At 36.9% G+C, this 25,557-nt stretch overlaps 1 protein-coding gene across 1 annotated transcript in view; it reads right to left on the bottom strand.

Annotated features, from left to right (window-relative positions):
• Positions 1-8,172: 8,172 nt before the first annotated feature.
• The window catches only part of LOC140715319 (phosphatidylinositol 3,4,5-trisphosphate 3-phosphatase and dual-specificity protein phosphatase PTEN-like), a 113,290-nt gene continuing 95,905 nt past the window's right edge, over positions 8,173-25,557 (bottom strand). Inside the window, exons 7-9 of the mRNA XM_073027358.1 lie at positions 25,261-25,427; positions 19,679-19,894; positions 8,173-11,790 (exon numbers count right to left, since the gene is read on the bottom strand). Of these exons, the coding sequence (XP_072883459.1) occupies positions 11,602-11,790; positions 19,679-19,894; positions 25,261-25,427 (572 nt within the window). The 3' untranslated portion in view covers positions 8,173-11,601. The remainder of the gene's footprint in view (positions 11,791-19,678; positions 19,895-25,260; positions 25,428-25,557) is intronic.

Genomic DNA, 25,557 nt, shown 5'->3' with positions numbered 1-25,557 from the left:
AGGAAGACAAAAGTTTAGGTGACACTAGCAATCAGGCTTGAGCCAGAAAATATTTAAATAAACATACATTCAACTGAGAGCTTCTACACCTTTCCTATTTTAAGTAATACGCTCAGTAGATTAACTGAAATAGTGTTCAATTTATTTATTGTCTATCTATGATCTTAACATTTCCCCAAGATTAACCTTAATTGTGTAATGGTTTAAGATCATACAGAGTAGAACAGCTATCACTTATGTATGTCCTTCTCACACCCCCAAGATTTGTGGCTTCTCTGGTAACTTCCAATTTGACTTGACCCATGGTCTTCATGTCCCCTCTCCACCTCCATTTCCCTTTATTGACTCGGGCCAAGATTACACTCAAGTTAAATCTGGAAACTTTTTAGTTTCCAATCACACATCTCCCTCATAAAAGACCATTTATAATTCCTCATCGCTCCTGCCAAAACTCTCAGCCGGACTTTGCAGTTCAACACTTCATCAGATAACCTCAAGCATTAAGAGATTTCAATTCATTCAATACCTCACTGCCCAAATTCTGTTTTGCACTAGACCATTTCTATTCATCATTCTATGTTCACTGATCTACAACAGAACTGATGGAAATCTGAAAACCAATTAAAAATTTGCATACTCTAGTTTAGACTTCATCTTTGCCTCTGCAGTCTCCTTCAACCTTGCCCTAACACTGAGGGTTATAAAAGTATGAAGGCAGAGACAGGGTACATAGATTCCCCCAGAAGTGAGACGTCAGAAACCAGAAGATACAGGTTTAAAGGACATATGAATAATTCTGTCCATCCAGAGGGTGGCTGAAATCTGCAATGCACTAACTTGAATAGATGAAGGAAGTGGGTACTCTTTCAACATTTTAAGTAGCAGTCAGAGAAGCTCTTCAAATGCCAGAACATGGGCAGCTAAAGACCAAGTGCTGGGAATGGCGTAGTTGAGTAAATGATGGTCAGCTTGGGCATGTGGGCAAAAAGGTCTGTTTCTGTGCTGTATGACTATCCTTCCAACATTCTATATTTCTTAAAATCTGGTTTCTAGTCCACTATTATTTTAAAAATTAAAAACCTTTATAATTGTCCTTCTTACAACTTCACCTCTTCCTCTCCCACCAAAAAAGGCTTTGTAACATCCACCAAGTTTTAAAGTCTGTCTTCAAAATATTTGCTTCTTTAGCCTGGCAATCATTTTCATCAAAGTGCACTCCTGTAACCAGCACATCAATCTGATGCTGGGCAAAAGGTGCCATGTAAATGTTTCTGTTATGTTTTTCTATGTCATTTCGATCCTAAAACCAGACATCTTAGTCTATCTGTTTTACTTACCAACAAGCACCTCACCAGACACCAAGTGATTATAATCTAAATTAAACTTAAATACAGGAAACTGCAATAGAAACAAGCAATTAGTTAGGCAACAGGTATAATTACATTATTATCATGAAATTCCAAATAGTATTCATCTTCAACTTTACTAGGCATTTTTTCCTGGTATCTTAGTTCTTAATCTGGATAAGATCAGTCTCTTAATATGCGACAGTATCTTGCATGTTGATTAGTTCTTATGCTCAGCTGAATTTTTTTGGAGTTAAGCAAAATTTATCAAAAATATAAAGAGCTGAAAATTAAATCACAATCATTTTGAAAAAGATGTAAGTAGCTGCTGAGAAACTAACAATATTTGCTTTATTTGTTTAGTTGCTGGGCAAATAGGCCCAAGGACAGACTCCACAACTATTATGTATAGCACAGAAGATCACACAGCTGTAAATGAAAACTCATAGGAATAGCTTTTTTTATGGTCACGTTCCCAATCACTTTTTGGATAGAGGCCTAATTCTATTGTATGCTAGAGGATAAGCAAAATGGTTTCAGATTTTATAACTGATACAATTGTGCAGTGGTAGTGACTGCCACCACCACCCGCCTACTTCTCTCTACTGCCCAACCTCCATCAAGAGCAGAATGGTGGAAAATAATGGCATTAAAAGCTCTTAACCCTTTGCCTTCACAATGCTAGACATATAACTTCTCCCCTTAAATGTAATGATCAAAACAATGCTACAAACTACAATCATGTGGCTAGATCAATATCTGCTTATTCACTTGTTCTAGGTTTGATTAATAGGTAATTTGAACAAACATAATATAAAACTGGGAATACTCAGGTGGTTGATAATTCAATCTGAACATGTGTTCCCTCTCCACACCTTGTGGCACATTGGGTAGCAACCTTGCCATTTCTTTAGCATTTGTCTATTTTTAATGAGGCCAAGTTGCCAGCTCAACACTCAACCCAGCATGGATGGAAAGCATGCAAGAAGCTGGCCAGATTCAAACACGGGACCACTTGTCACGAGTTCCGGTATGGATGCCACTACACCACTGGCTGGCATTCAAATTCAATGCTTGAAAATAAATTTATCAGCGTATACTTCAAAACTAACTGAAACAGTCAATGTCTTGTTTGATGATGGAAAACATGTTCAAAATATGGAAATAATGGTAAATCCTAGGTGAATGATCACATTGTGGCTTTAACTGTTATGAGATTATTAAGGCCCATATATACTTTATCAAATGGCCATGTTCAAGTGAATAATAGGTTGGGAAAGTGAAAAAATAATCACAACTTGATATCCCTTACAGTGTGCATATATTCATATGCTGCGTGTGCACGCCCATGTTCACTGACTAAACAAGCAGTGAAATGAACTGGTAACTTGATAAAACCAAAACTCAATGTCAAAGAGAAATAGCATCTGGTTGATTGTGAACCTTCAGAAACTGATTATTAGTGATCCAAGAAGAAAAAGGATTTAGAAAATGAATACAATAAACTATTTCAATATGATTAAGACTGAGAATAGGGGCAATTGTAATAGATCAAACTGAATGCAAAGTTAATATAATAGAACATAAAATAGTACAGCACAGGAACAGGCCCTTCAGCCCACACAGTTGTGTTGATCCAATTAACTTTGTAATTAAATGGCCAATTAAAATAATCCTTTTGCATACATAATGTCCATTATCCTTCCATTTTCCTCACTTTCATTTGTCTATCTAAACAACTCTTAAAAGTTTCTAACGTACCTGCCTCTACCTCTACCCCAGGCAGTGCAATCCAGGCACCCACCACTGTTAACAATCCTGCTCCTTGCATCTCCTTTAAACTTCCTCTCTCTCACCTTAAATGCATGCCCTCTGGTATCAGACATTTCAACTTTAGGAAAAAGATACTGTTTGTCTACTCTATGCCTCTCAATCTTATAAACCTCGCAGATCTCCCCTCAGTCTCCACCACTCCAGAAAAAATGAGGCCCTCCATTAATCAGGATCAACCATGGATAATGCGTCCTGGCATCAACCAAGTGAAATGCAAGCAGGGCAGTACGATATGGAGAGCAAGCTGTTGCCCATGAAGCAGGCAACCTTTCTCCACACAGTGATGAATCCAAAGGAATGGCAGAGACCAACACAGTTTTGGCACCAGCAACATTGTAGGAGTTGCCAGTAAGCATTGAACTCAATGTTGGACTGCCTTAGGGACTTCAGCTCCAGAGTCTTCCTTTGGGTTCTCAATGATTGAATATAGGCACAAGGCAGCAGCGCTTTGAGAACAGAGTTCTCCTTCTAGACGAACTGCCAACCACAGTTGACTAACTCTGCCTGTCCAAAATGATCAGTTTTAAGTAATCTGCCTTTGCCCCTTCTCCTGTCAGTAGAAACAATTCCACTTGCTTAGTAGCTAAGCCACACCTGAAGGCCAGGAGCTGGATATAGTTGTCACAGCTATTTGAGACACTTGCCATTGGGAGCATTTGATAGATAGTGAGAGCCTCCCCTAACTTTGACAACCTTAAACTACCTGATTTAAAGATCAGGTACTACCTTTAAAAATTAGACTGATTGTTAACCTTTGACTGGAACTTGAATTTTGTCTTGCAAAAGTTATTTTCTCACTTTGGTCTTTATATTCTTACGTATTTCCTTATGAATAACATGCCACTCCCAAGGATATTGCAAATTGGTTGATGACTTTAACCTGGTTGAGATGAAAATCCAAGAAAACTCCCACAGTGTTTATCCCAGACCTATTTATTCTGGACTGAAGTTCATGAAATGCTGTTGAACATTAAGACAAATACCCAGGGGTCAAAAGCAATACCCCAATTCAAGGCAACTTCCACTAGTTAGGCTAAACTAATGGGATGAAAACAAGCAAGCATGATGAACACTTATGAAAGGATCTTGTAAACACTAGCAAAACAAAGCATCAAAAAGAGTAAAAGTCAACCACCAGCTGCTTTGGTGCTGTAATAGAAAAGCTCAACATAAAATTTACCAAAAAGAATGGCAATTTCACATCAGCAGCTGCTTAAGATTGAAATGGAATGAATTCAAAAGAAAACCTACAAATAGATAAAACAAAATGTAAAAGATGAGAGCTTGGAGAGCGGGAAGTAATGCTGCATATGTCAAAAAATTACTTAGTGTTGTGCCAGTACAGTTTCTAATGTAAATGAACAAATTTGCATAGCAAAGCCAAGTGCAACAGATAGTCAGACTTGCAAATTAAATTTAAAAAGTGAATTCAAATTTAAATACAACATTATTAAAAAAATATAGGGACTCCATTTCATCAGGCAGAATTCACCCAGACTGTTAAGGGTTAAGTTCGCCGTGTAAGTTACATGGTACGTTATTACGTTTCGGGGGTGGAATTTTTCATATATACACGACATTGCCATTTGTTTACTCTGGGAATAAAGTATACGCCAGAAGTAATTATGTTTGTGTCGATTTTTGCCAACACTCCTACACAGGCAACCAATCTGTTCTAAATTTCACAATCGAAGGGTTAAGTTGAAAGTGATGGAGTCATTGTTCAACGTTCAATATATCTGGAGACCAAAGCTGCAATAAATACAATGATTTGCACACTGAACCCCAAAGGGGATATCAAGAACAGGAATAGGTCATATGGCTCCACAACTGAAGAAGATAATGGATAATTTGATCTAGGTATCAGCCCCAATTTCACATCTGTCCTCCATAATCTTTTTATCTAAAAAGTCCACCTCAATCTGGAATATATTCAATAATCTACACAGCTTTCTGAAATAGATCATTTAAAACAGTTGTGACTCAAGACAAAAATTCTTCTTCACCCCAATCTTAAGTGAGCAATTCCTTATTCTAAAATTATGCCCTCTGTTTTAAAATCCAAACACCTTCAGCAACCATTACCCCTCCCAAAACCAAGGAAAGACATCTATCCTGTCAGGCTCATTTGCATTGTTTCAGGTTATTACCTCTCACTGTTCGAAGCTTCACTGAAAGATCCAACATGCTCAATCTTTCCACGAAAACAATCCCTTAATTTTAGAAATAGACTTAAAAAACTTAACCAAACTGTTTGCCTTCATTGAAGTATGTCAAAATCTACACTGTTCTGCACTGTCACAGGAGACGACTATGGATAGAAGGTAAAATTCCAGGTACAGGTCAAAACCTCCTTTGAGGAATTGGAACATTGACACTGCCTCCTGAAAACCTCTGCCCTATGGCTGTACAAAGTAGAGGAGAAATCAGGATGTTGTTAAGAGCCTTAAAGCCAAATATCCAGAACACACAGAAGCATGTGCAGGTGATGGAAAGAGCCACTCCCCATCACAAATTATCCTGTTGGTCACAACTTGATTCATTTATATAAAATTCTGCATTTTCAACTTTGACCTTAATATCCACTTCAGAACCCATAAAACCTCAAATACACTGCTTAGGAACCCAAACCATTTTCAGTCCTTTGCCCAGTTCTTAAAAAAAATTCCCTACTTTAGAGTCTATTCTTCTTGCGCAAGGCTAACTTTATTGGATTTTGAAATTATTTCCTGTACCCACATACATCTTTCTACACTTTATGGAGTACACTGAGATCTGCATCTACAGAAACATTTTGCAACCTTTCCATTTAAACTATATGCTGCTTCTTAAGTATACTATACACTCAGTGACCACTTTATTAGGCACCTCCTGTACCTAATAAAGTGGCCACTAAATGTATGTTTGTGGTCTTCTGCTTCTGGAATGCATCCACTTCAAAGTTTGACATGTTTCATGCTCAGAAAAGCTCCTCTGCAAGTCACTCTTGTAATATATGGTTATTTTGAGTTAATGCCACCTTCCTGTCAGCTTGAACCAGTCTGGCCATTCTCTTCTGATCTCTCTCATTAACAAGGCATTTTCACCCATAGAACTGCTGCTCACTTTTTTAAAATTTTTGCATCACTCTTTGTAATCTCTACAGACTGTTGTGCGTGAAAATCCCAGTAGACTACCAGCTTCTGAGATGCATAAACCACCCTGTCTGGCACCAACAACCATTCCATAGTCAAAGTCACTTAGATCACATTTCTTCTACATTCTGATATTTGGTCTGAACAACAAATGAGCCTCTTAACCATGTCTGCATGCTTTAATGCATTGAGTTGTGGTCACATGATTGGCTGATTAGATATTAGCATTAACGAGCTATGCAGGTGCACCTAAAGTGGGAAGTGATTATATATGGTAAACAGTTGAGGCTACACTACCCAACTAACTACAGCTTGCTAATCTGTAAATAATTTGTTCATTCTGATTCCCTGTATTAGCTGAGATAAATCAGAACAGAAGGCTGGTGCTGAAAATTGACAATTATTGCTTTGAGTTCTGGCCAACCTTTAATAGATTAAATCCTGAAATCTGAGAGTGTCTGTACTGCACATCAAGCAAGATTGCCATCAGTTAAATAAACCTTAAAGGCTGCACTAGGGTTTAAAGTCACAAAGAGTAACAGGACAAATACAGTATGTCAAGGCACTCACTTTCCTTAATCTCTAATTTTATTAAAACCTTGTTGATTTAAGACTCTTCCATGCCTTCTTTGTATTTTATAAATCAAAACCCTGAAATTCCATGGATATCCACTTATAACTTGAGTGGAATTTGAACTCACTACCTTCTGAGACACAGACAAATCCACAAACAGCGTATCATTCCAGCAGTTTCTGAATGCTGGAACTGCAATCTAATTAATTCTATATTTTAAATGGATCTCTCCATCAAGCTGAATAAAGTGTGCTGATTTCCTCAAATATTCATTTTAATACAAACATCTGAATTTAATTATTTTGCTTTTGTATTTGTTCGAAATACTCATTAATTTTAATTCTGCCAGCCCCCTATTCTGCAGAATATTGGTTTCAGCACATTCCTCAATTTAAAATGGCTTCTTATACAGCACATTTCCTTTGTTTTACATGCATCTGCTTTCTGACATCCTTAATCCATCTGCAAAATTTAGGCAAGATATCTTGGAATGATTTACATTCTGGAAATGTAGAAATAAACCACATAATGGTGTTAAGTGCAAGAAAACCAAAGGCTAACGGGGAAAGAGTCAAAACAACTGGATTTTTCAGCTTTGAAAGGCAGGAATCTGGAGAAATATTCAGGTGTACAGACATTAAATAGCTGAGAAAAGACAATTTCAAAGTTCTAATTCTTAACCAACCTGAACTTATCAAGATTGCTTAAGGTGCACTTAGACTGCCACTTTTCACATGAAAAATGAAATTAATTGGATCTCTGGGTAGGAAAATAAATCCAAAACTCAAGAGCAATTAGGTTTTAGAATGAACATTTCCTTGCTGGTCAATGAATCGTCATTCATACAGAGAAAAAGTAATATGGCACAGAAAAGATCGGCTATAACTAGGTAAAAATAAAACATTAAAAAGGTGGAAATGTCAGTTATGGGACATACTGGCACTTTTACTTATTGCTATCATATCACTGAAGTAGTTGACCCAGCAATTTCACCAAATCTCACAAAAAATGTGAAACTTAAACTGTAAACAAGAGAGAATCTGCAGATGCTGGAAATCCAAGCAACACACACAAAATGTTGGAGGAACTCAGCAGGCCAGGCAGCATCTATGGAAAAAAAAGTACTGTCGACATTTCGGGCCAAGACCCTTCGGCAGGAACTTAAACTGCAGGCTTTTTTGTGTTGTTTCTCCCACAATATGTACATTACTTAAGCAAAGAGATATTGAAGGAAGATATAACCATTCAAAACAGATTAAGGTAAAATATTCTAACTATTGCACAATGACAAGAATGAGACTTTAATCTTTAATCGGTTTTAAGTGGAGTTTATAACAGTAAGATAAAGGGTTGTTAACAAACAACACATACAATAACAAATGGACATTGGATTTTATGAGCATCAATAACCTGTACAATTTACATTTGTTGGTTTACTTTTTGTGTATTCTCAGTGCATAGCATTACACACAGAGCAAATAGCTGCACAGCACAATAGTATCTTTAACAGGCTGAAATGGAAAAGGCTGTTTTACAGGCTGAAAATATATTTTTGTATACATCTTTTATATGAAACAAAATCCAAATTTGAACAGACAGAGCAGCAGGCAGCTTTGTCCTACACTGCAGTGAAGCCCCTTTATAGTGCACAGTTCCACCTTTTCCATCTGCATGCATGATGACAAAATTTTGAACAGTATTTTAAGTAAACAAGAGGCACTTTGTGGCAACCACAGGCTTTGTTAAACATATTGCACAAATCTGGTATTACTAATGAAATGAACTCTCACACTGGCACCTTATGAATATTTTAAAGCTGAAAATTGGATATTTGATGTTGCCTGTGAAATCCACTCGGCCCATACCTTGTGCCACAGTGCAGGACCCCTGAGGCTACCCATGCAACTGCCCTTTGTGATTTACTGTGGCAAATATAATTCAGTGGGGCTACAGATGACTAAAGATGGCCAAATAAATTCCTTTACAGTGATGCTGTCAACAAACAATTTCAGACATTAAGCTGCTGCACATCCAAAGAATTGTTTTTATTAAGCATATTGTCTGGAAACTCAAAGAGAGATAATCTACAGAATGTATTTACCAGACTAATTATGAATACTGTCATAAATAAAAAAAGAGACCGGACAACTTTCAGTCAAAGTAACGCATGTCTGACTCTACAAGGATGGTATTGATACAAGAATATGAAAACATACTATTGCCACCTTTTCCACCATCAGCATGCAAGCCTTTGGAAGGTTTGGAAAAGTTGTTTATGGACCCCAATACACTCTCGATTTTCAACAGAATATGAAAAAACTCTTACAGTGCAAAAGCCCAGTACAATATGCAGCTGCTCTTACCCTGGCTCCTTAGCGTTCCAAGTGACACTGAGAATTTTACTTTCAGTGTTCTGAAGATGAAAGGGCCGCCTCTTTGCCCCCTAATGTTAAAAGGGAAAATAAAGCTGTATAAATACTTTGCCTGAAGCCAAGCTCAGTATTTCCAAGGCATGTAAGGCAGGAAAGTTTTCCTTCACTTGTTTTTGTGCACCTTTTACAAATGGGCTTTTATTGCCTGCTCCTGGTTGTCAAAATTTCCTTTTATTATCAATATAAAAATAAGATTTAGTGGTAAACGTCTTTATGAAAGATGATTATACATAAGGAAACTCTTCAAAAGTGGCATGTCTCAAATGTTCAGTTATTAGCAACAGAAATGAAGAGATTTTGAAGGGATGGGGGAAATCAATAAAAAATTAAAAGGAAAGTTCCATCAATAAAAGAAAACTGTCAACTGAAGCTTGTAATTTGATCTATAAACCTGCACTCCTTCCCTCTTGAGCTATATTTGTCCATTTCTCTTTCACTGCACAACTCATGCTCTTCACATTAGCTTTTAGACAGTTTTAAAGCACCACTACAAAGAAAGATTTAAAAGATTTGTGGTTTATAGCAAGAACAGACACCAGAACTGAAACATCTAGACACTAACCAACACTAAATGTTTTGGGAAGTTACTTCCAGACGAAGCTGGATGCAATGTTTGTAATTGTAGCTGTCCATCACCAAATGGCCAAGCATAATAAAATTTGTGCTGAAGTAATGAAAATAATAGGTACACTTCAATGCATCAACCCTCCAGCAAAATAGTTTTCCCCAGCTAAAACACAATCTTCTTTCTGTTCTTTAAAAGAGAACATAAAAACATTCTCACATCAGACTTTTACCATATCTACGCAACTCCAATTGGCTGGGCCCCATGGGAGTATGCAGTTCTATTTTCCGACAATTACAGGAAATGACGACAACTACTGGTTTAACACGTTAACCAACAGAACACAAGAGACTTCATTTCATGCCGTTACGGATAAGGAAGGTATAAACAGCTTCCTAGAATATGAATACAAAACCTCTTAATTTTCATGTTAAAATTCTGTGCATACTGTGACCTTGCTAAAAATCAGTTTATTCTGTTGAAACATTGGCTGTAAAATCTGTTACTTCCACATAACACATTATGTAACACATGCCACCTAAACTCACCGCATACTCCCAATCCAAATTTTGCCTTATCATATGCCAATATGAGATGTGGAGAAAGAAGGCATCTTGCCAATAGAAATAAAGCAGCTAGAACTACACAAATGTAATGAAGATAAGTTATATAGATATTGACTTGAAGTCCAAAACAGTACTAACAAAAGAGTGATCAACTTCAAGCACTGGCCTTGGTTACACAGGACATAGTGGAGCAGCACCAATTAAAATAATTCTAGCTAACTTATTAAATCATTGTAAAATTCTCCTTTTTACATTAACTGTCATATTTTGAGCGGGCATGCTGCCACATTTATAAAATTGAGCAATTTCTACCAAGGGACTCCACCTCACTCACGATACCCCTTAGGAAAGGAAGGAAAAAACTTGAAAATTTGCCCTACATGGACTCCATAATCTGTACATCTGTGGACGAGTAGATTTTATTTGTCCAAGGTTCAAGCCTCCTCCCAGAAAGAATTTCTCAATCCAGCTGCCTTTTCTAGCACCAGTGTGCTTTGAAAGCACAAAAAGCAAGCAGCAGTAGCAGCCAATTACACTATCTACTAGACTGAATGCCTTGCAGAAACGTGCAACAGGCTGTAGGTGGTACTGGAACCAGACTATGGATTTTATTTTCCTTTCTGTGCATCCTCTCTACTTCCTTTTCTCCTCCCCCCCAAAAAAACATGCATTTTATGCAAAACCTTTTCAAAAATCCTCCTGGCTGATAACAGACTTATCTGCTGTTACATGGATTTAAAGGGGCAGGGCTTAAAACCTTTGTACAGGTAAGTGAGCACCTACTGTTGGCAACATAACACAAAAGGAAAAAAATTCCTACGTACACACCAGATCTGTCTCCACTTTTTATAAAACTGGAATTAAATGGGAAAGTGCCTCTTTTTTCCTGATTGCGCTTTTATGTGTAATTTGACACACAAAATGTATATACATATCTACGCAATCATTTCTCATTGGACAACAGTGTCAAAACCTCGCGGATGTATGTGTATGGGGCTAAACAACATTGGTCAGGAAAAGATCATTGTTCCTATAATTGGTGTAGCATTTTACTTGACACATTGTCCTATTGCCATTAAAAAAGGTACTTGCTTTCAGTTTATTCAAGCGTTTCCTTTTTCTTGCAGTTTTAATTTTCCCATAAAAATATTTCAGACTTTTGTTATCTGCGTATGCTGATCTTCATCAAAAGGTTCATTCTCTGGATCAGAGTCAGTGGTGTCTGAGTATCTATAGTCCTCTGGTTCATTATCACTAACATCTGGCGTTACTGTGGTTGAACTGTTGCCCATGGGGTGTTGTTGTCGCTCCTCTACCGTTTTTGTGAATAACAGCTTCACCTGCATGGTATAGAAGATAAAAAAATAATTACCTATTTGTTACATCACACTAATTTACACTTTTAGCATGTATCTGAAGTTCAGAAATAACTTGAGTCTACTGAATCTTTCTCTCTGTCAAAAAATAAACAATTTGTTTTCGACATCCTTCATCCTTTTGGGCTATTTCCAATTATCACTTTACATGAAATATTACAAATATATTGTTAAGTTAAACAGTGGTGGTGAAATGACAAAATGTATTCACCAATGAACTTGAAATCTAGCAAAAAACCTAATTTATGCTTCAACTGGTTTCCTTCAAAGTGCACATATCCAGGGACAGTGGTCTGTGCTGTAATTCCCAGCTGTTAAGTCAGACAACGGTCAAAATGCCTCATATTGGCTACACAAATGCAGCAAGCCAAACACCAAAAATCAACTGGGTAAATGGACAAAAAGTTGCACCAGAAAGGAATTAGATTATTGTGCTACTTTATTTTAAGTTTTTTTTAAAAAATAGGATAAAATAGGATAACAATGCAGTGAGTTTGAGTGAGTAGACTAGCACTCAGCAATTTGCTTCAAAAACATCGCAGGCAGTCCATTACATATTTTAACCATTGTTATATTCCATTTTTAATTAAAAAAATGTAGTAGAAATTTTATTTTAATATAGCAATATTCTTGACTCATCTATATCTATAACATGTTACCTTGAACCTCATTATATTTAGCTATGTACTGAGATAAATATACATCAGCATTTAATTTGTATAGCACACTAACTTAACAGTATGCTAATACTTGGACAAAATTAGAACAGAAAATTTAAAATATTAAAGAAAATATTCTGTCATTTGGGTATAAAATTCAAGAAAACTTGCTGGTTTTTGTGCTCCTTGGAGAAATATTGTAACGAGAAGAAACAACATGCATTGACAAATTTGTACCATATTTAGTTACATAGTCTTAACAGGAACAAGCCTTAATCTGAATCTTTGACCAACGACAGCCAAACACAAAGCTTTAAAATGTTAAAGAATATTCTAACAACTGAGTCTGTGGAACATAGAACTTACAGGAGGAAATGTTCCTTTTCATTAATCTGTGACAATATTCAAATGAGTTAAACCAAAAGCAATCCAAACCACAGAGATGAAAGTGATCAAACCGATGCAATCAACTTTGAACTGTCACAGAAGTGTTACAATACCTTGAATTTAAAATATTCAACTAGGGACCAGGGTCCTCACATATACTAATAATCTTTTTTTTTAAATCACAAATACACACAGTACAGTGCAAAAGTTACATGTGCAAATGTCTTAAGTACATGTAAAAAAAACTTCTGTAAAGCAGACACTTCCAAAATAATAAAATGAAGTTTCTAAATATTAAAAAAATTACTATGAAAGGGCAGTACATAGCAAAACAAAACTAAAATCAAATTAATATTTGGTGTGACTGCTATTTGCCTTTAAAACTGCATCAATTCTCTTGTGTACACTGCCGTGCTGTTTTATAATAGGCTGGTAGTTTGTTCTGCAGACTTCGGTTGTCTCACTTGCTTCCATCTCTCTAGGTAAACGCAGGCACCCTCAATAATATTGAGATCAGGGCTCTGTGGAGGCCATGCCATATGAACCCACATTAAAAAAAAATCTAGGGTGCTTTAAGATTTCTGCACAGTATTGTATAAATATGGACTTGTCCAAAATGGTTTTATTTTATTGAGCATTTATTGCCTGTCCTTAATTGTCCTTGAGGTAAATGGAATGCTGCTGCTTTGAACCATGTGAGTTCTTCTCGTAAAGACACCCACAATACTATCTGGAAGGGAGCTCCAGGATTTAGAACCAGTAATGGATAAAGACACATGTATATTTTCAAATCAAGCATGCAACTTGAAGAATCTGCCTGGCCTGCTGTGTTCCTCCAGCATTTTGTGTGTTCACCGTTCCTCTGAGCACCTTCACTCCATCCGTCATGAAAAGCGGACTCCCAGTGGCCACCCATTTCAATTCTTTCTACTTCCCATTCCGACATGACAGTCCATTGGCCTCCTTTACTGCCGTGATGAGGCCACACTCAGGTTGGAGGAGCAACACCTTAGATTCTGTCTGGGTAGCCTCCAACCTGATAGCATAAACATTGATTTCTTGAACTTGTGGTAATTGCTGCCTCCCCCCCCCCCCACCCCTCACCATTTCCCATTCTTGTTTCTCTCTCTTACCTCATCTCCTTCCCTACCCATCACTTCCCTCTGGTGCCCCTCCCCTTTTTTTCATGGTCTTGTCCTGTTCTTCAGCCCTTTATCTCTCTCACCAAGCAACCTCCCAGCTCATTACTTCACTCCCTCCCCCATTATCACGCATCACCTACCACCTTGTACTTCCCTCACATCCCCCATCTTCTTACACTGACTTCTCCTCTTTCTTTCCAGTCTCAACCCAAAATGTTGACTGTTTACACTCTTTCATAGATGCTACCTGGCCTGCTGAGTTCCTCCAGCATTGTGTGTGTGTTACCATTCACCTGCTGCCCTTTTCCTTCTTGGTTTTGGAGCTGCTGCCCGAGTAGCCAAAGCAATTAACAAGAAAAAAAAATTAATCATTGCAATGTTTTTCCCTTGGTGCCTGTTAACTGGTGCTGTACTAGGATTTCTTGATGCTACATTCTTGAACACTACTTTGACATAAGAGCAGCACAATCATCTTACATTTGAGACTTAGCCCATGTTTGTACCAAAGCTCTGATAAGTTCTGGAGAAGCCAAAACTGGCTGTTGGTGAACAGGTTATTTGTAATGTTGCTAGATCACTCTGTTGATCATTGTTTCCATCAGCAACACACACAAAATGTTTAAGGAACTCAGCAGGCCAGGCAGGATCTATGGAAAAGAGAAACAGTCGATGTTTCAGGCAGAGACCCTTCACGATGAGACCTCAGATACTGCCTGGCCTGCTGAGTTTCTCTAGCATTTTGTGTGTTGCTTTGGATTTCCAGCATCTGGAGATCTTCTCTTGTTTGCTCGCTGATGACCAAGACTAATTGAATGCTAATTAGCCAAATTGGATCTGTTCCCCTTTTGTGAACAGGACATACCAAGGAACTTTTTCACATTGTCAATAGATGCCAATTTTGCAATTATACTGTAACAGCTTGGCTTGAGGAATAGCTAGTTTTAGAGTGCAGATCTGCAGTAATACAGCTGGAATATTGTTTAGTCCTGTAGCTTCTGTGGTCTTGGCTATTCTTTAATATCACAAAGGCTGAAAACTAGATTCTGTGATGGTAGCAAGGAAGCCATGATGGATCTTCAGTTCTGGACTTCTGGCTGCACATAGTTGCAAATACTTTAGACTTATTGTTGAGCACAGGACCTTCACCATTGCTGAATTCATAATCACCGTTCGTAATCAAGTTCATGATGAAATCTGAAAGAATTGTAGATTCTTTGATCTGACCCATTGGTTGTGAGATTGCTTAGGTCTGCCTACTACATGCTGTTTAACCAGCATGCAGTCTCATGCATCAGTTCTACAAAGCGGACATTTCAACATTTTTAGATATGCCTGATTGATGTCAGCATACCTGACTACACGCCTCAGAACTAGGTTTGATCCCCTGGCCTGATAATGATGCTGCGATTAAAAACAAATAATTCCTTCAAACAGCAAAATTCTTTTGTAGTTCATTCATGGTGTGGTGCTAAGTGAATTGATGATATCAGCATCAGAATCAATTAGCAAAGAAAATAATGTAAGTCTACAAAAGATGGCAGAGAGCAATATCCAAGGATATTATATATAATTTAATTCAATTAGACAGGTAGATTTAATTATAAATTTTCCAACAACCTACAGTGAAGTCTCTTTCCTTAAAAATCTGTCATATCCAATCTGGCAGTACAGTAATGAGGTTCTAGTGTAACATCAAAAACAGAATAGTTCAACAGCCTCGAGGTACTATTCCATAAGTTTTAACTGTGCGTTAGCTGCTGAAATTAGACTATACTATGTAAAATCTGTTTATGGAAAAGACACAGGTTAAGGTTTAAGGCTGGGGACTGAATTGTTCAAAAGAGTTCATAAGAGCTATGAACTTTGGGGAAACCAAGCTACAGTAAAATTATAGTAATCTGCCACCCAATTGCTCTGAGATTACTACTAAATTCATTATTAGCTTTGAAAATGAAAATCACTATAGTAACTGTACAGGAAAATACATTGAGGAAATAAAACATATTTAGTGAACAATTTCTACTAAGTAACAAAGAACAATGGAAATGCTGCTGACAGGATTTGCTCAAAAAAGTGTTTCAGGGTTGTACTTGCAAAAAAGTTCACCATTACAGACCTACTTCAAATCAGGTATTTAATTCTTAGAAGGATCAGTTTCTTATTAGTTTTACTTTATGTATGACAAATGAAAATTTGCATGATATCAATATTAATACTTGTTTAAAATGTTTCAACATACTTCAGGAGAGAAGTAGGCAGAACCCCTGGAAGACCTTGTGTAATCAGCTGGATATTTGCTGATTGGTTTAATGAAGTGATAAGCATCCAATATTCTTAATTTCAACTCAATAGTTGCCTTAAAGTGAGAAGGTTTATTACTGAATGTTAGATTAATTTTTAAATCCTTATTGTTACAAGAATAAAATCTGAAGATATTAAAAGACATTATTTATTACAGAATCATGCAAGTTCACACAACAAAGTGTGCTATCTGCCAAATATCCCTTTATCAAACCTTGGGTTACAACCACTCAAAAACAATCTCATTGCCCCCAGTTTCACAAGCCCAGCTTTGGTATTTTGTTAATTTTTAAATCTCTATTTAAAATCTCATAAATTACTGAAGACACCTCAGAGACAAATTTAAGGAGATAAAAATAGGTTTTAATCCTCATCTGAAAGGGTGTGATTTATGGAAGAAACTGCAGAGCTCAAAGCTGAGGCAGCTAATGTCAGTTACCAATAGGAGAGTTAATAAAAAAACAAATTCAGGAAGGCATTGGAGGCCAAACAAAAAATGAATGCAGAGACTAGGCTGGGCACCCAGTAGTTTTAGGGAGAGGGAGTGATAGGACATTAAGTTAAAGGGTGAGAATCTTGAAAATGAAGCAACACCATAAAGAAATGCAGGACCCTGTGCACAAAATGTCTATAGTGAATAAGAAGTGAGATGAATTGAGAGAATAGAGGATGGTTGAGATTTGCTTAGATGCAATATTAAAATCTGAGCCAAAACTGAGGACTATCATTTCTATTGGCTCAAAGGCCCATAAATGCTTTAAAAAAAAAAGTTCACTCATTTGCAGATGTTGACAATGCTGGGAGCTCAGAGTCAACAACATTGGAGGGTCCAGAGTCACAAAAGTTAAGACTGGTTAAGGAAGCAGATTTCCTTCTCTGAGGGCCATTAGTGAGCAAATGGGATTTTAAGACCATGTAACAGTTTTTTTTTGTTAACTCTAAAAACACTCGTATCAGTATCTGCAAATTCTGGTTTAACTAAATCAAATAAATACATTTAAATACTGCCTGGATGGAATCAAATTCATGCCTCTTGGCTGTTGGCAAAGTAACTTCCACACTGTGCTATATCTGAATATCAAATGTGGATATTAATTTGACATATATGATCAAAAGCCATATTCCAAGGCAGGTAAAAACCTTCACCCACCAACATTGGGCAAACATCATCACCTGGCCAAGTTGAAGCTTAGAACTAAAGAACATCTCTCAACAACACTCCATTGACAAAAATCATAACCCTGTCAAACTTGAAACTGGCACCTCAATAAACCCTTTCTTTCTGGGTCAAGACACCATCCATTTCTTGGCTCAGTATACAGCTAACTCAAGTGATAGTGAATCAAACTATTTTGGATACAGTACTGAATTGGATTGGCACTGCAATGCGATCCAAATTCCAAAGTTTGATGACATGCAACCCTAACTTGAACTCAACACATGTGGCAGGGTCTTTTCAAATTTGGTTGGATAGCTGGCCTGTGCAGCGCTGGACCCAAGAAGGGTCAGAAACAGCAAAACACACCATAAGATTTCAGTAGCCAGTGACAGAGACATGCAACGTTATGGAAGCGGTCTTTGTAGATAAATGCTCAGAAGTTCAGAATCTTAAAATAAGATAAAATGCTGGATATACTCAGTGAATCAGGAAACCTCAATGAACAGTTAATATTTCTTTAACCAAGTGTTCTTGAGCTCAAACTTCAACCTCACTACTTTTTCCACTAAGGCGATCTGATTTGCTACGATTTTTTTTACATTTCACTATTTATACCTTCTGCAGTTTGATTTCTATTTACTCAGTTGTTTTCTATTATTTTGTTTTAAAATCGACAGATAATTACATCTGCCTCATTTGTATTCTGCAATAATTTCTCCTGGAAGTCTTCAATAGCTTTCCAAGCTTTTTGCCAAGATTGTTATTCTTGTGTCATCAAAATATCTAGTTTGCATTTCCCATATCAATCCAAATCTATAACTAAACCAATACCTTAACTTTGAGCCAAACAATTTAGGCAACCTTAAATCATTTTCCTTCAGGTCATCCAACTTTGACTCAGCTACATTTGCTCTAAAACATTTACCTTAAATTTTTGAAAAGGGCTCTTTTGAAATAATTTATTAAGTGCCATCTGAACTAACACCATCTACATCCCTCTATCTCTCCCTCTCCACATCTCCATCTATCAACATACAAATATAATTGGGCTGCCCCAATTAGCCAAAGTTTCATAGAAATAGTTAAAGTTTAAAAAACTAAATCACCATTTAACTGAGTAACAAATTATGAAATAAAGAACAAATTAGAACACTACTAATGCTACCACAGTGCTGTAAAACTGTATCAGTTCCTAATAGTTATCAATGGTGGACTTGGACGCTGCTGATTGACTGTAAATGAACAAAATCAGTGCAACCACCTAGTGCAGCTAATTTACTGCCTTCATACAATGCTTTCGATGACTGCATACTGCAAATCTTCATTTTCATTTGTAACATTTAAGATAATTGTCAATACCTTCAAATTCTTCATAGTTCCTAACCTGAAGTAGTGAAATTGTTTCATTTTCCTTCCCAGCCGTTTTTCTCATATCCAAGCCTGAATGCTTGAAACCGCAGTGAGCAAAACAGTTCCAATTAGCTTACTGCTTATTTCTTGTGGTAAATTATATTGCAATATCAGGATCTTCTGTGTGACCACAGGAGCCCCAGCATTTGGGCCCCTGAATCATGGGAACTTGTTATATGTGCAATTAAAAAATACTTTCAAAAATCATTGCTTAATCTTACTGGTTTGGACTTGCTATTCTACAAGTACTTTTGAACCTCTACTGGTTAAACTCAAAATTGAAATCATTAAAACACCAAAATCTGCAAGAATTTTGAGATAATTGGCAAAGGAGAACAGCAATAAGTGGGAGTAAGGAAGGATAAAGTTTTAGACAGTGAATGAGTCACTACTGGAAGGATGGACAGAGATTGCACACTGGCTTTCCAAAGATAACTGGATACAAGGCTGTAAAGAAAATCTCGTGGGACTAGGCCAATTAGGTAATCAAGCAATGGGGTATAAAAGAGTTATTTTCAAACTGCAAACATAGTCTTAAAAAATTGAATTTGGCAGTTGGAATAAACTATAAAGCTACAATAAAATTATCTTAGAACATTAATTCAGTATCAATATAAACCACTGGGTCCTCCAGCATTTAAAAAAAAAGCTCCTTGATTAAACATCACCATAAAATCACAAAATGCAACAACGTACAAGGTGAGCTTCTAAATAATTCTGCACCAGCTGAGAAATAAGTACAATGTTACAGCACCCATCACCTCGTTTTTACATGTGGTAGAAATATTACTAACCTTGAAATTTGGTGAGAAGTATCTGTTGGCCTTGTCTTTATTTGCCTTGTCAAGTTCATTTTTAGTCAATGTGAGGGCCAGATATTCCTTGTCATTATCTGTACGCCAACCATCATCATCCTTGTCTGAAACTATACTGCCATTTTCTACTTTATCTAAGTTCTCATTTGGTTGCGGGATGAAGAATGTATTTATCCAGAAATGGAACATTTTATCCTGAAGAAAAAATATGTTTGTCAGTTACAAGAAATCATTTGCTTCATCTGGACCATGCATTACCTCAATAATGATACCAATGTTTAGAATTCTGCATCACAAAATGAACCAACACAAATAGGAAAACACCACAGAAAACTACGAAGTGTTTTAGGTGATTGGGAGGCAGGGTTTGAGAGTAAAGTTCATGTTTTATTTCCACTTAAGACATAGGGAGCATATTTCTCCCAATATTTCAAGCTTGATCTGCAAAAGTAAATTTCAGAAAGGTACAGTTTCCAAAAGTACTTTCAACTTCTGGAAATGTTGAGAAATATTAAGATTAATGAATCTAACAGCTAAGCACCCATACCATTTTTTTTGGAAATCTGACTATTTTTCTTACTATTCTGGGTAAAGACACCAAAGAAAATTGGATGTGGCTAATAGGACCAGGTATTAAATTTGAATTCAAATTAATGAAGTTCTAAATTGTATTTTTAGAAATATTACAACAATTTAAAAACTTATTCATGCAAGATGCTCATATAGATCTGGTATATGAATAGCTTTTGATGTTTTAAATGAGAGAAAAAGCAATAACAGAGGGCCCAACTATCTCCTCCAGCATTTTTCCATCATTTTAACTTAAGAAACAATGAATTCCCGGTTTATGGCTGTGGGTGAAATAAGGGAAGCTGTCCAAAATGTTTCACAATTGCTTAGCAAATTTATGAGCTAAGTTTAATTCCCACTTTTTGTCAAATTGATCCCAACCTCAATGTGTTAGGAATGTTATAACAGGCCTTTGTGGGTCTAGGCTAGGGAAGAGAAAAATCATATACGACTCCATTCCCAATAGATATTATACACCTCCAATTTTTTAAAAAAAGCAGTGGATTCCAGTTAATTGGGATACAACAGTACCACTGTATTTTGGTGTAATTAGGCAGCTGCCCCAATGAGCCAAAGTTTCATGGGAATATTTTCAAATACAAAAAGACAAATTACTGTTTAACTGAATAATTATATGCGTAAATATAATACAGAACAAATTAGAACACTACCAAAACTACTACAGTACTATAAAACTGTATTAGCTTCCAATACTTATTGACAGAGGAATTAATCCAGTGTACAGTGTTGTGCTTTTTTCATTGACTGTAAATGAACAAAATCAGCGCAGATGCCTATCAGAGACAATGGACTGTCTTCAAACAAGTGCTTTCGATGATTTCATCCTCCAAATCTTCATTTTCATTGTAATGTTCAAGATGATGTCGATACCTTCAAATTTTTTCACCTGTGCTTGAGGAACAGTAATCCAGTACTATCTGCAGAATGGTAAAAATACCCTTATTTCCCAACTTGTTGAAGTAGAGAAACAGTTTCATTTTCACTCCTGGCAGTTTCTGGCATTTTCAAGCCTGAACAGTTCCAAATTATCTTACTGCTTATGACTTGCCAACTGTGACAAAAATCACTGCTCTTTGAACACAAATGCACACAGGTAATACTATTAAAAAACAACTATTCACTCTAAGCATGGTGTAGTGTCTAACAGCCACATGACTGACTAGTTAAAAACTGTTTAGGAACAGAGCCCCGTCCCAATTTAACAGCATAGTGTCCTAAAGAAATGAAAGGAATCCTGGCTATTTTCTCAATTTGCTATTTAGTTGCCATTCTGATACTCAAAGTCTGCAAAATGCGTGAAATTGGGACCATCTGGGTGGGTACCATTGTTGACATGGATCTGTTGGGCCAAAGGTCCTATATCCGTGCTATATTGCTCAAAGACTTGAAAAGTGCAAACAAATAACAACCATGGACAAAAATTCTCAAAGCACCTGTGCTTGAACAGTAATCCAGTATTATCTGCAAAATAGTGAAAATACACTAAAACTATTCAACAAAAAAAAAGATTGGCCTGTTTTGCCTAGAAAAACTACATCTTCATGATCGACAGAGAATAATAATTGTCTTGGGTGAACAGATTCATTTTGCTTCCTGAAGACTGAAATTCACGAGCATTTACAATTTCATTCTATGCACTTGTATATCACAGGAAATCACCCTTTATGTCTGATGGGGAAAGACTACAAAATCAGTATCGAATTTATTACCTTCACTACTGAGCAGCTGCGGAAAGGGTCCCGATTGTGTGGAAAACATAATGTGTGGTCCCAGTACCCAAAAAAGGCAAACCGAAAGTCTTGAATGACAACCATCCAATGCCCTGACCTCACACATCAAGATGATCTGAGAGAGGCTGGTCCTGCCTCATCTCTGACCCCTGGTCAGATCAGCCCTTGATCTCCTGCAATTTGTTTACCAAGAGCACAAATCTACCTGCTGAACAGAGCTTACTCCAATTTGGTTATGCAGAGCAGCACCATGAGAATCATGTATTTTGATTTCTCAAGTGCCTTCAGTTCCAAGACTAAGCCTGCACTGCTCCCTGTTATTATTGATGGTGAAGCCGTGGGTGTGGTGAGGACCTACAAGTACCTGGGGGTGTTCTTGGTTGACAGACTTGAGTGGAGCACCAACACAGAGGCTGTGTACAAGAAGGGCCAGAGTCCCCTCTACTTCCTGAGGAGACTGAGATGCTTTGAAGTACACAAGCCTCTCCTTCACATTCTACCAGTCTGTTGTCACCAGTACAAGCTTCTATGCATTGGTGTGTTGGGCCAATGGCATCAACACAGGTGATGCCAACAGGCTCAGTAAACTGATTAGAAAGGCTGGCTCTGTTATAGGAGTCAAACTGGATAAACTGGAAGGTGGGGTAGAACAAAGGACCCTACAGAAAATCCTGGCAATTCTGGAAAAGGTTTATCACCCTCTGCATGCCACCTTGGCTGAACATAGAAGCACTTTTAGTAATAGACTAAGAAAACTGCACTGCTCCAAAGAGTGCTACATGAGGTCATTCATATCCTCAGCCATTAGGCTCTATAATGAGTCAACCTATAGCTGGGAAAGTGGTGACCCCGTCCTGTTGGACTGTTTGAGGTAACATATCTTTGTTTCTTACTTCTGTTTTAATATTTGTATATCTGTGCACTCGTAATGCTGTGACACTTATTTCCTTTGGGATCATAAAAGTTCTATATGTCATGAAATTACTGTTTTGCCAGCTTAGTACAGTGCAATACATATACTTCTTATTGTAAATTTTTCTAAGAAATAAATATAGTGCAAAAAAGAGCAAAATAGTGAGGTGGCGCTCATGGAATGTTCAGAAAGTTCCTCTTGATGTTACATGTAACAAAACCAGAAAACTAGCATAAATAATGAACTTACAATTTTACTACCTTTTTGAAAATGTACCAGCCAACCATGGCCTTCAAAGCCATTTTCAGAACAGCAAAGACTGCAATAAATTAATCTCATTTGGTTTTCTTGGATTTTGAATCAAGTCAAAAGAAATGTATAATATGTGCATTGTAACAAAAATTGCGCATGGCAATTCTAATTGCAATATCCAGAATCTATCAATGCAGTTACCTTCATTAACAGAAAATCACTGCATGTGTATGCTTGTTTGCACATGTTCAGATAATGAATATTACTTACCCTTTGCCGAGGTCAAGCACTCAGCTCCAAATTTGCAATAAATTCAAATAACCTCAATCCAAACTAAACATCTCAGTACCAATCCAGAATAGCATCCAAGATTTCTACTTCCTAAATTAGCTGTCCAATCACCTCAATGAATGGTAATTAATTCTAAATTTGGGACATTTTTGTGTTACAACTAAAGTAGTGGATAACACAAAATTAAATTTTGCAGAAGGGGGTTAAAATAGGTAATGCCTGGAAATGAGAAATCGCATGTCCCACATCAGTTTTAAATGTAACAAATTTGTAACGGACCATAAGTTTTAAGGTGCTTGAAACTAGGAGAGGTCAGGGGTAAGTTTTTTTTTAATGCAGAGAGTGGTGAGTGCATGGAATGGGCTGCTGGCGGTGGTGGAGGTGGAAACGATAGGGTCTTTTAAGAGACTGCTGGATAGGTACATGGAGCTTAGAAAAATAAAGTGTTATAGGTAAGCCTAGGTAGTTCTACGGTAAGGACATGTTCGGCACAGCTCTGTGAGCCAAAGGGCCTGTATTGTGCTGTAGGTTTTCTGTTTCTATAAGAAGTGAAATTTACTGGTGATGAAGTAGGAGGACTGCTGAGCAACATGTGGAATGCTCAGTTTAGTGAAAGAATGCATTTCATACAAAGGAAATAATGCAGTTCAATGTAAATACTAAATATTTATCTGTGCAATAGTTGTGAGGATGAATATTGGAGCTTTTCCACTCAAGGAAATCCAAAAAATGAACAGATCTGATGCATAGAATGAAACCAAGATACAAGCAGAGATAGGGCAGCAATTCTGGCACTTAGATGCACTGAAAGGCACTGTTTTCCATTGGTAAAGTTATACAGTTTGCAGAATTCTGACAGAGACTGTCATATTACTTTGAAACCACCTGCCAAGACTGAAGTCCTGTAGCTGACTCGGTGCATTATCTAACGTTTTACCACAGAGAGGTGCTCAAAAATATCCAAATTTAAAAATGAAACAAAAATGGCAGAGTGAAATCTCATTTGCAACGACCTTAATGAAAGAAAAAAATTAACTAAATCTAGTTAAATGCATTCTTAGATTATTATCCTTGCACTGTTTCAAGGATAGGTGCAAACAGTGTTTGTTTCAACTGATAATACTCACAGAAGGATGAGACAGTTTAACAAAAAATTGTAGTGGTTGATTTAAAACATCAATTTTATAGCTAAATTAAAAGTCACCCACTATTGTGGTAGTTTGGTATTTCAGACAAAACCATTTCTTTCAAATAGTACTGTCCTCCAAAATGGGAAGTTGATTGAGAAAGGTACCATAAGTACCTTTTTCTTCAAAGGTCTTTAGCAGAAGGGGAAATAAAATTGTTGGAAATGTAAAAATACCACATCAGAAGAAGCAATGGTACAAATGGATTTTTAACCTTAGTTGTATGGAATTCACTTTATACTAGAACTGCTCAGACCCACAGACAATTTAGTTTTCATTTCTACAGTTCTTAACCATTTATATGAACTTAAAAATCGTCCACTGATCTTTTCAAAAGTCATTGATTACATTGCTACCAACAATGGTTAGCTTTGTGCAACTTAATATGCAGTCAATTGATGAATAGGCTAAATCTCAACCGGCAATCTGCCAAATAGTTGTTTATTTTGATGTGGTGATTCAATTGAGGAATGGGGAAAAAAGCTAGAATAAGATAATGCAATTCTTTACATTTTTAAAGGCCACTGAAGATGAAGCATGACATCAAGGTAGTTATACTAATGATATTAAAAGAATCCATATTTACTTAGAACAAACCTTTTTCATCATCTTGTTCTGTTTGTGGAAGAATTCCACCTTGATATCTCCACATACTGGTAGAGGTTGAGGAAAATCAAAATACATGTACTTGTCTTCACGTCTAGTCGGTCCCAAAGAGGAAGTGAAGATTTTCACCTTTAGTTGCGATACCACAAACATAGGATCTATGAATGAACAAAAAACTTAGCTTTTCAGCCCTTTTCAAACCAGAGGCCTTTTTCTTCTCATCCAGCCAGACTAAGATTTCTAATAAAAATCAATGTTAATCATATATGTCATAGCATATGCCATGCA

This window comes from Hemitrygon akajei, chromosome 23 (genome assembly GCF_048418815.1).
Source record: "Hemitrygon akajei chromosome 23, sHemAka1.3, whole genome shotgun sequence".
Lineage (NCBI taxonomy): Eukaryota > Metazoa > Chordata > Chondrichthyes > Myliobatiformes > Dasyatidae > Hemitrygon > Hemitrygon akajei.
This window is presented reverse-complemented; position numbering and strand designations above follow the sequence as displayed.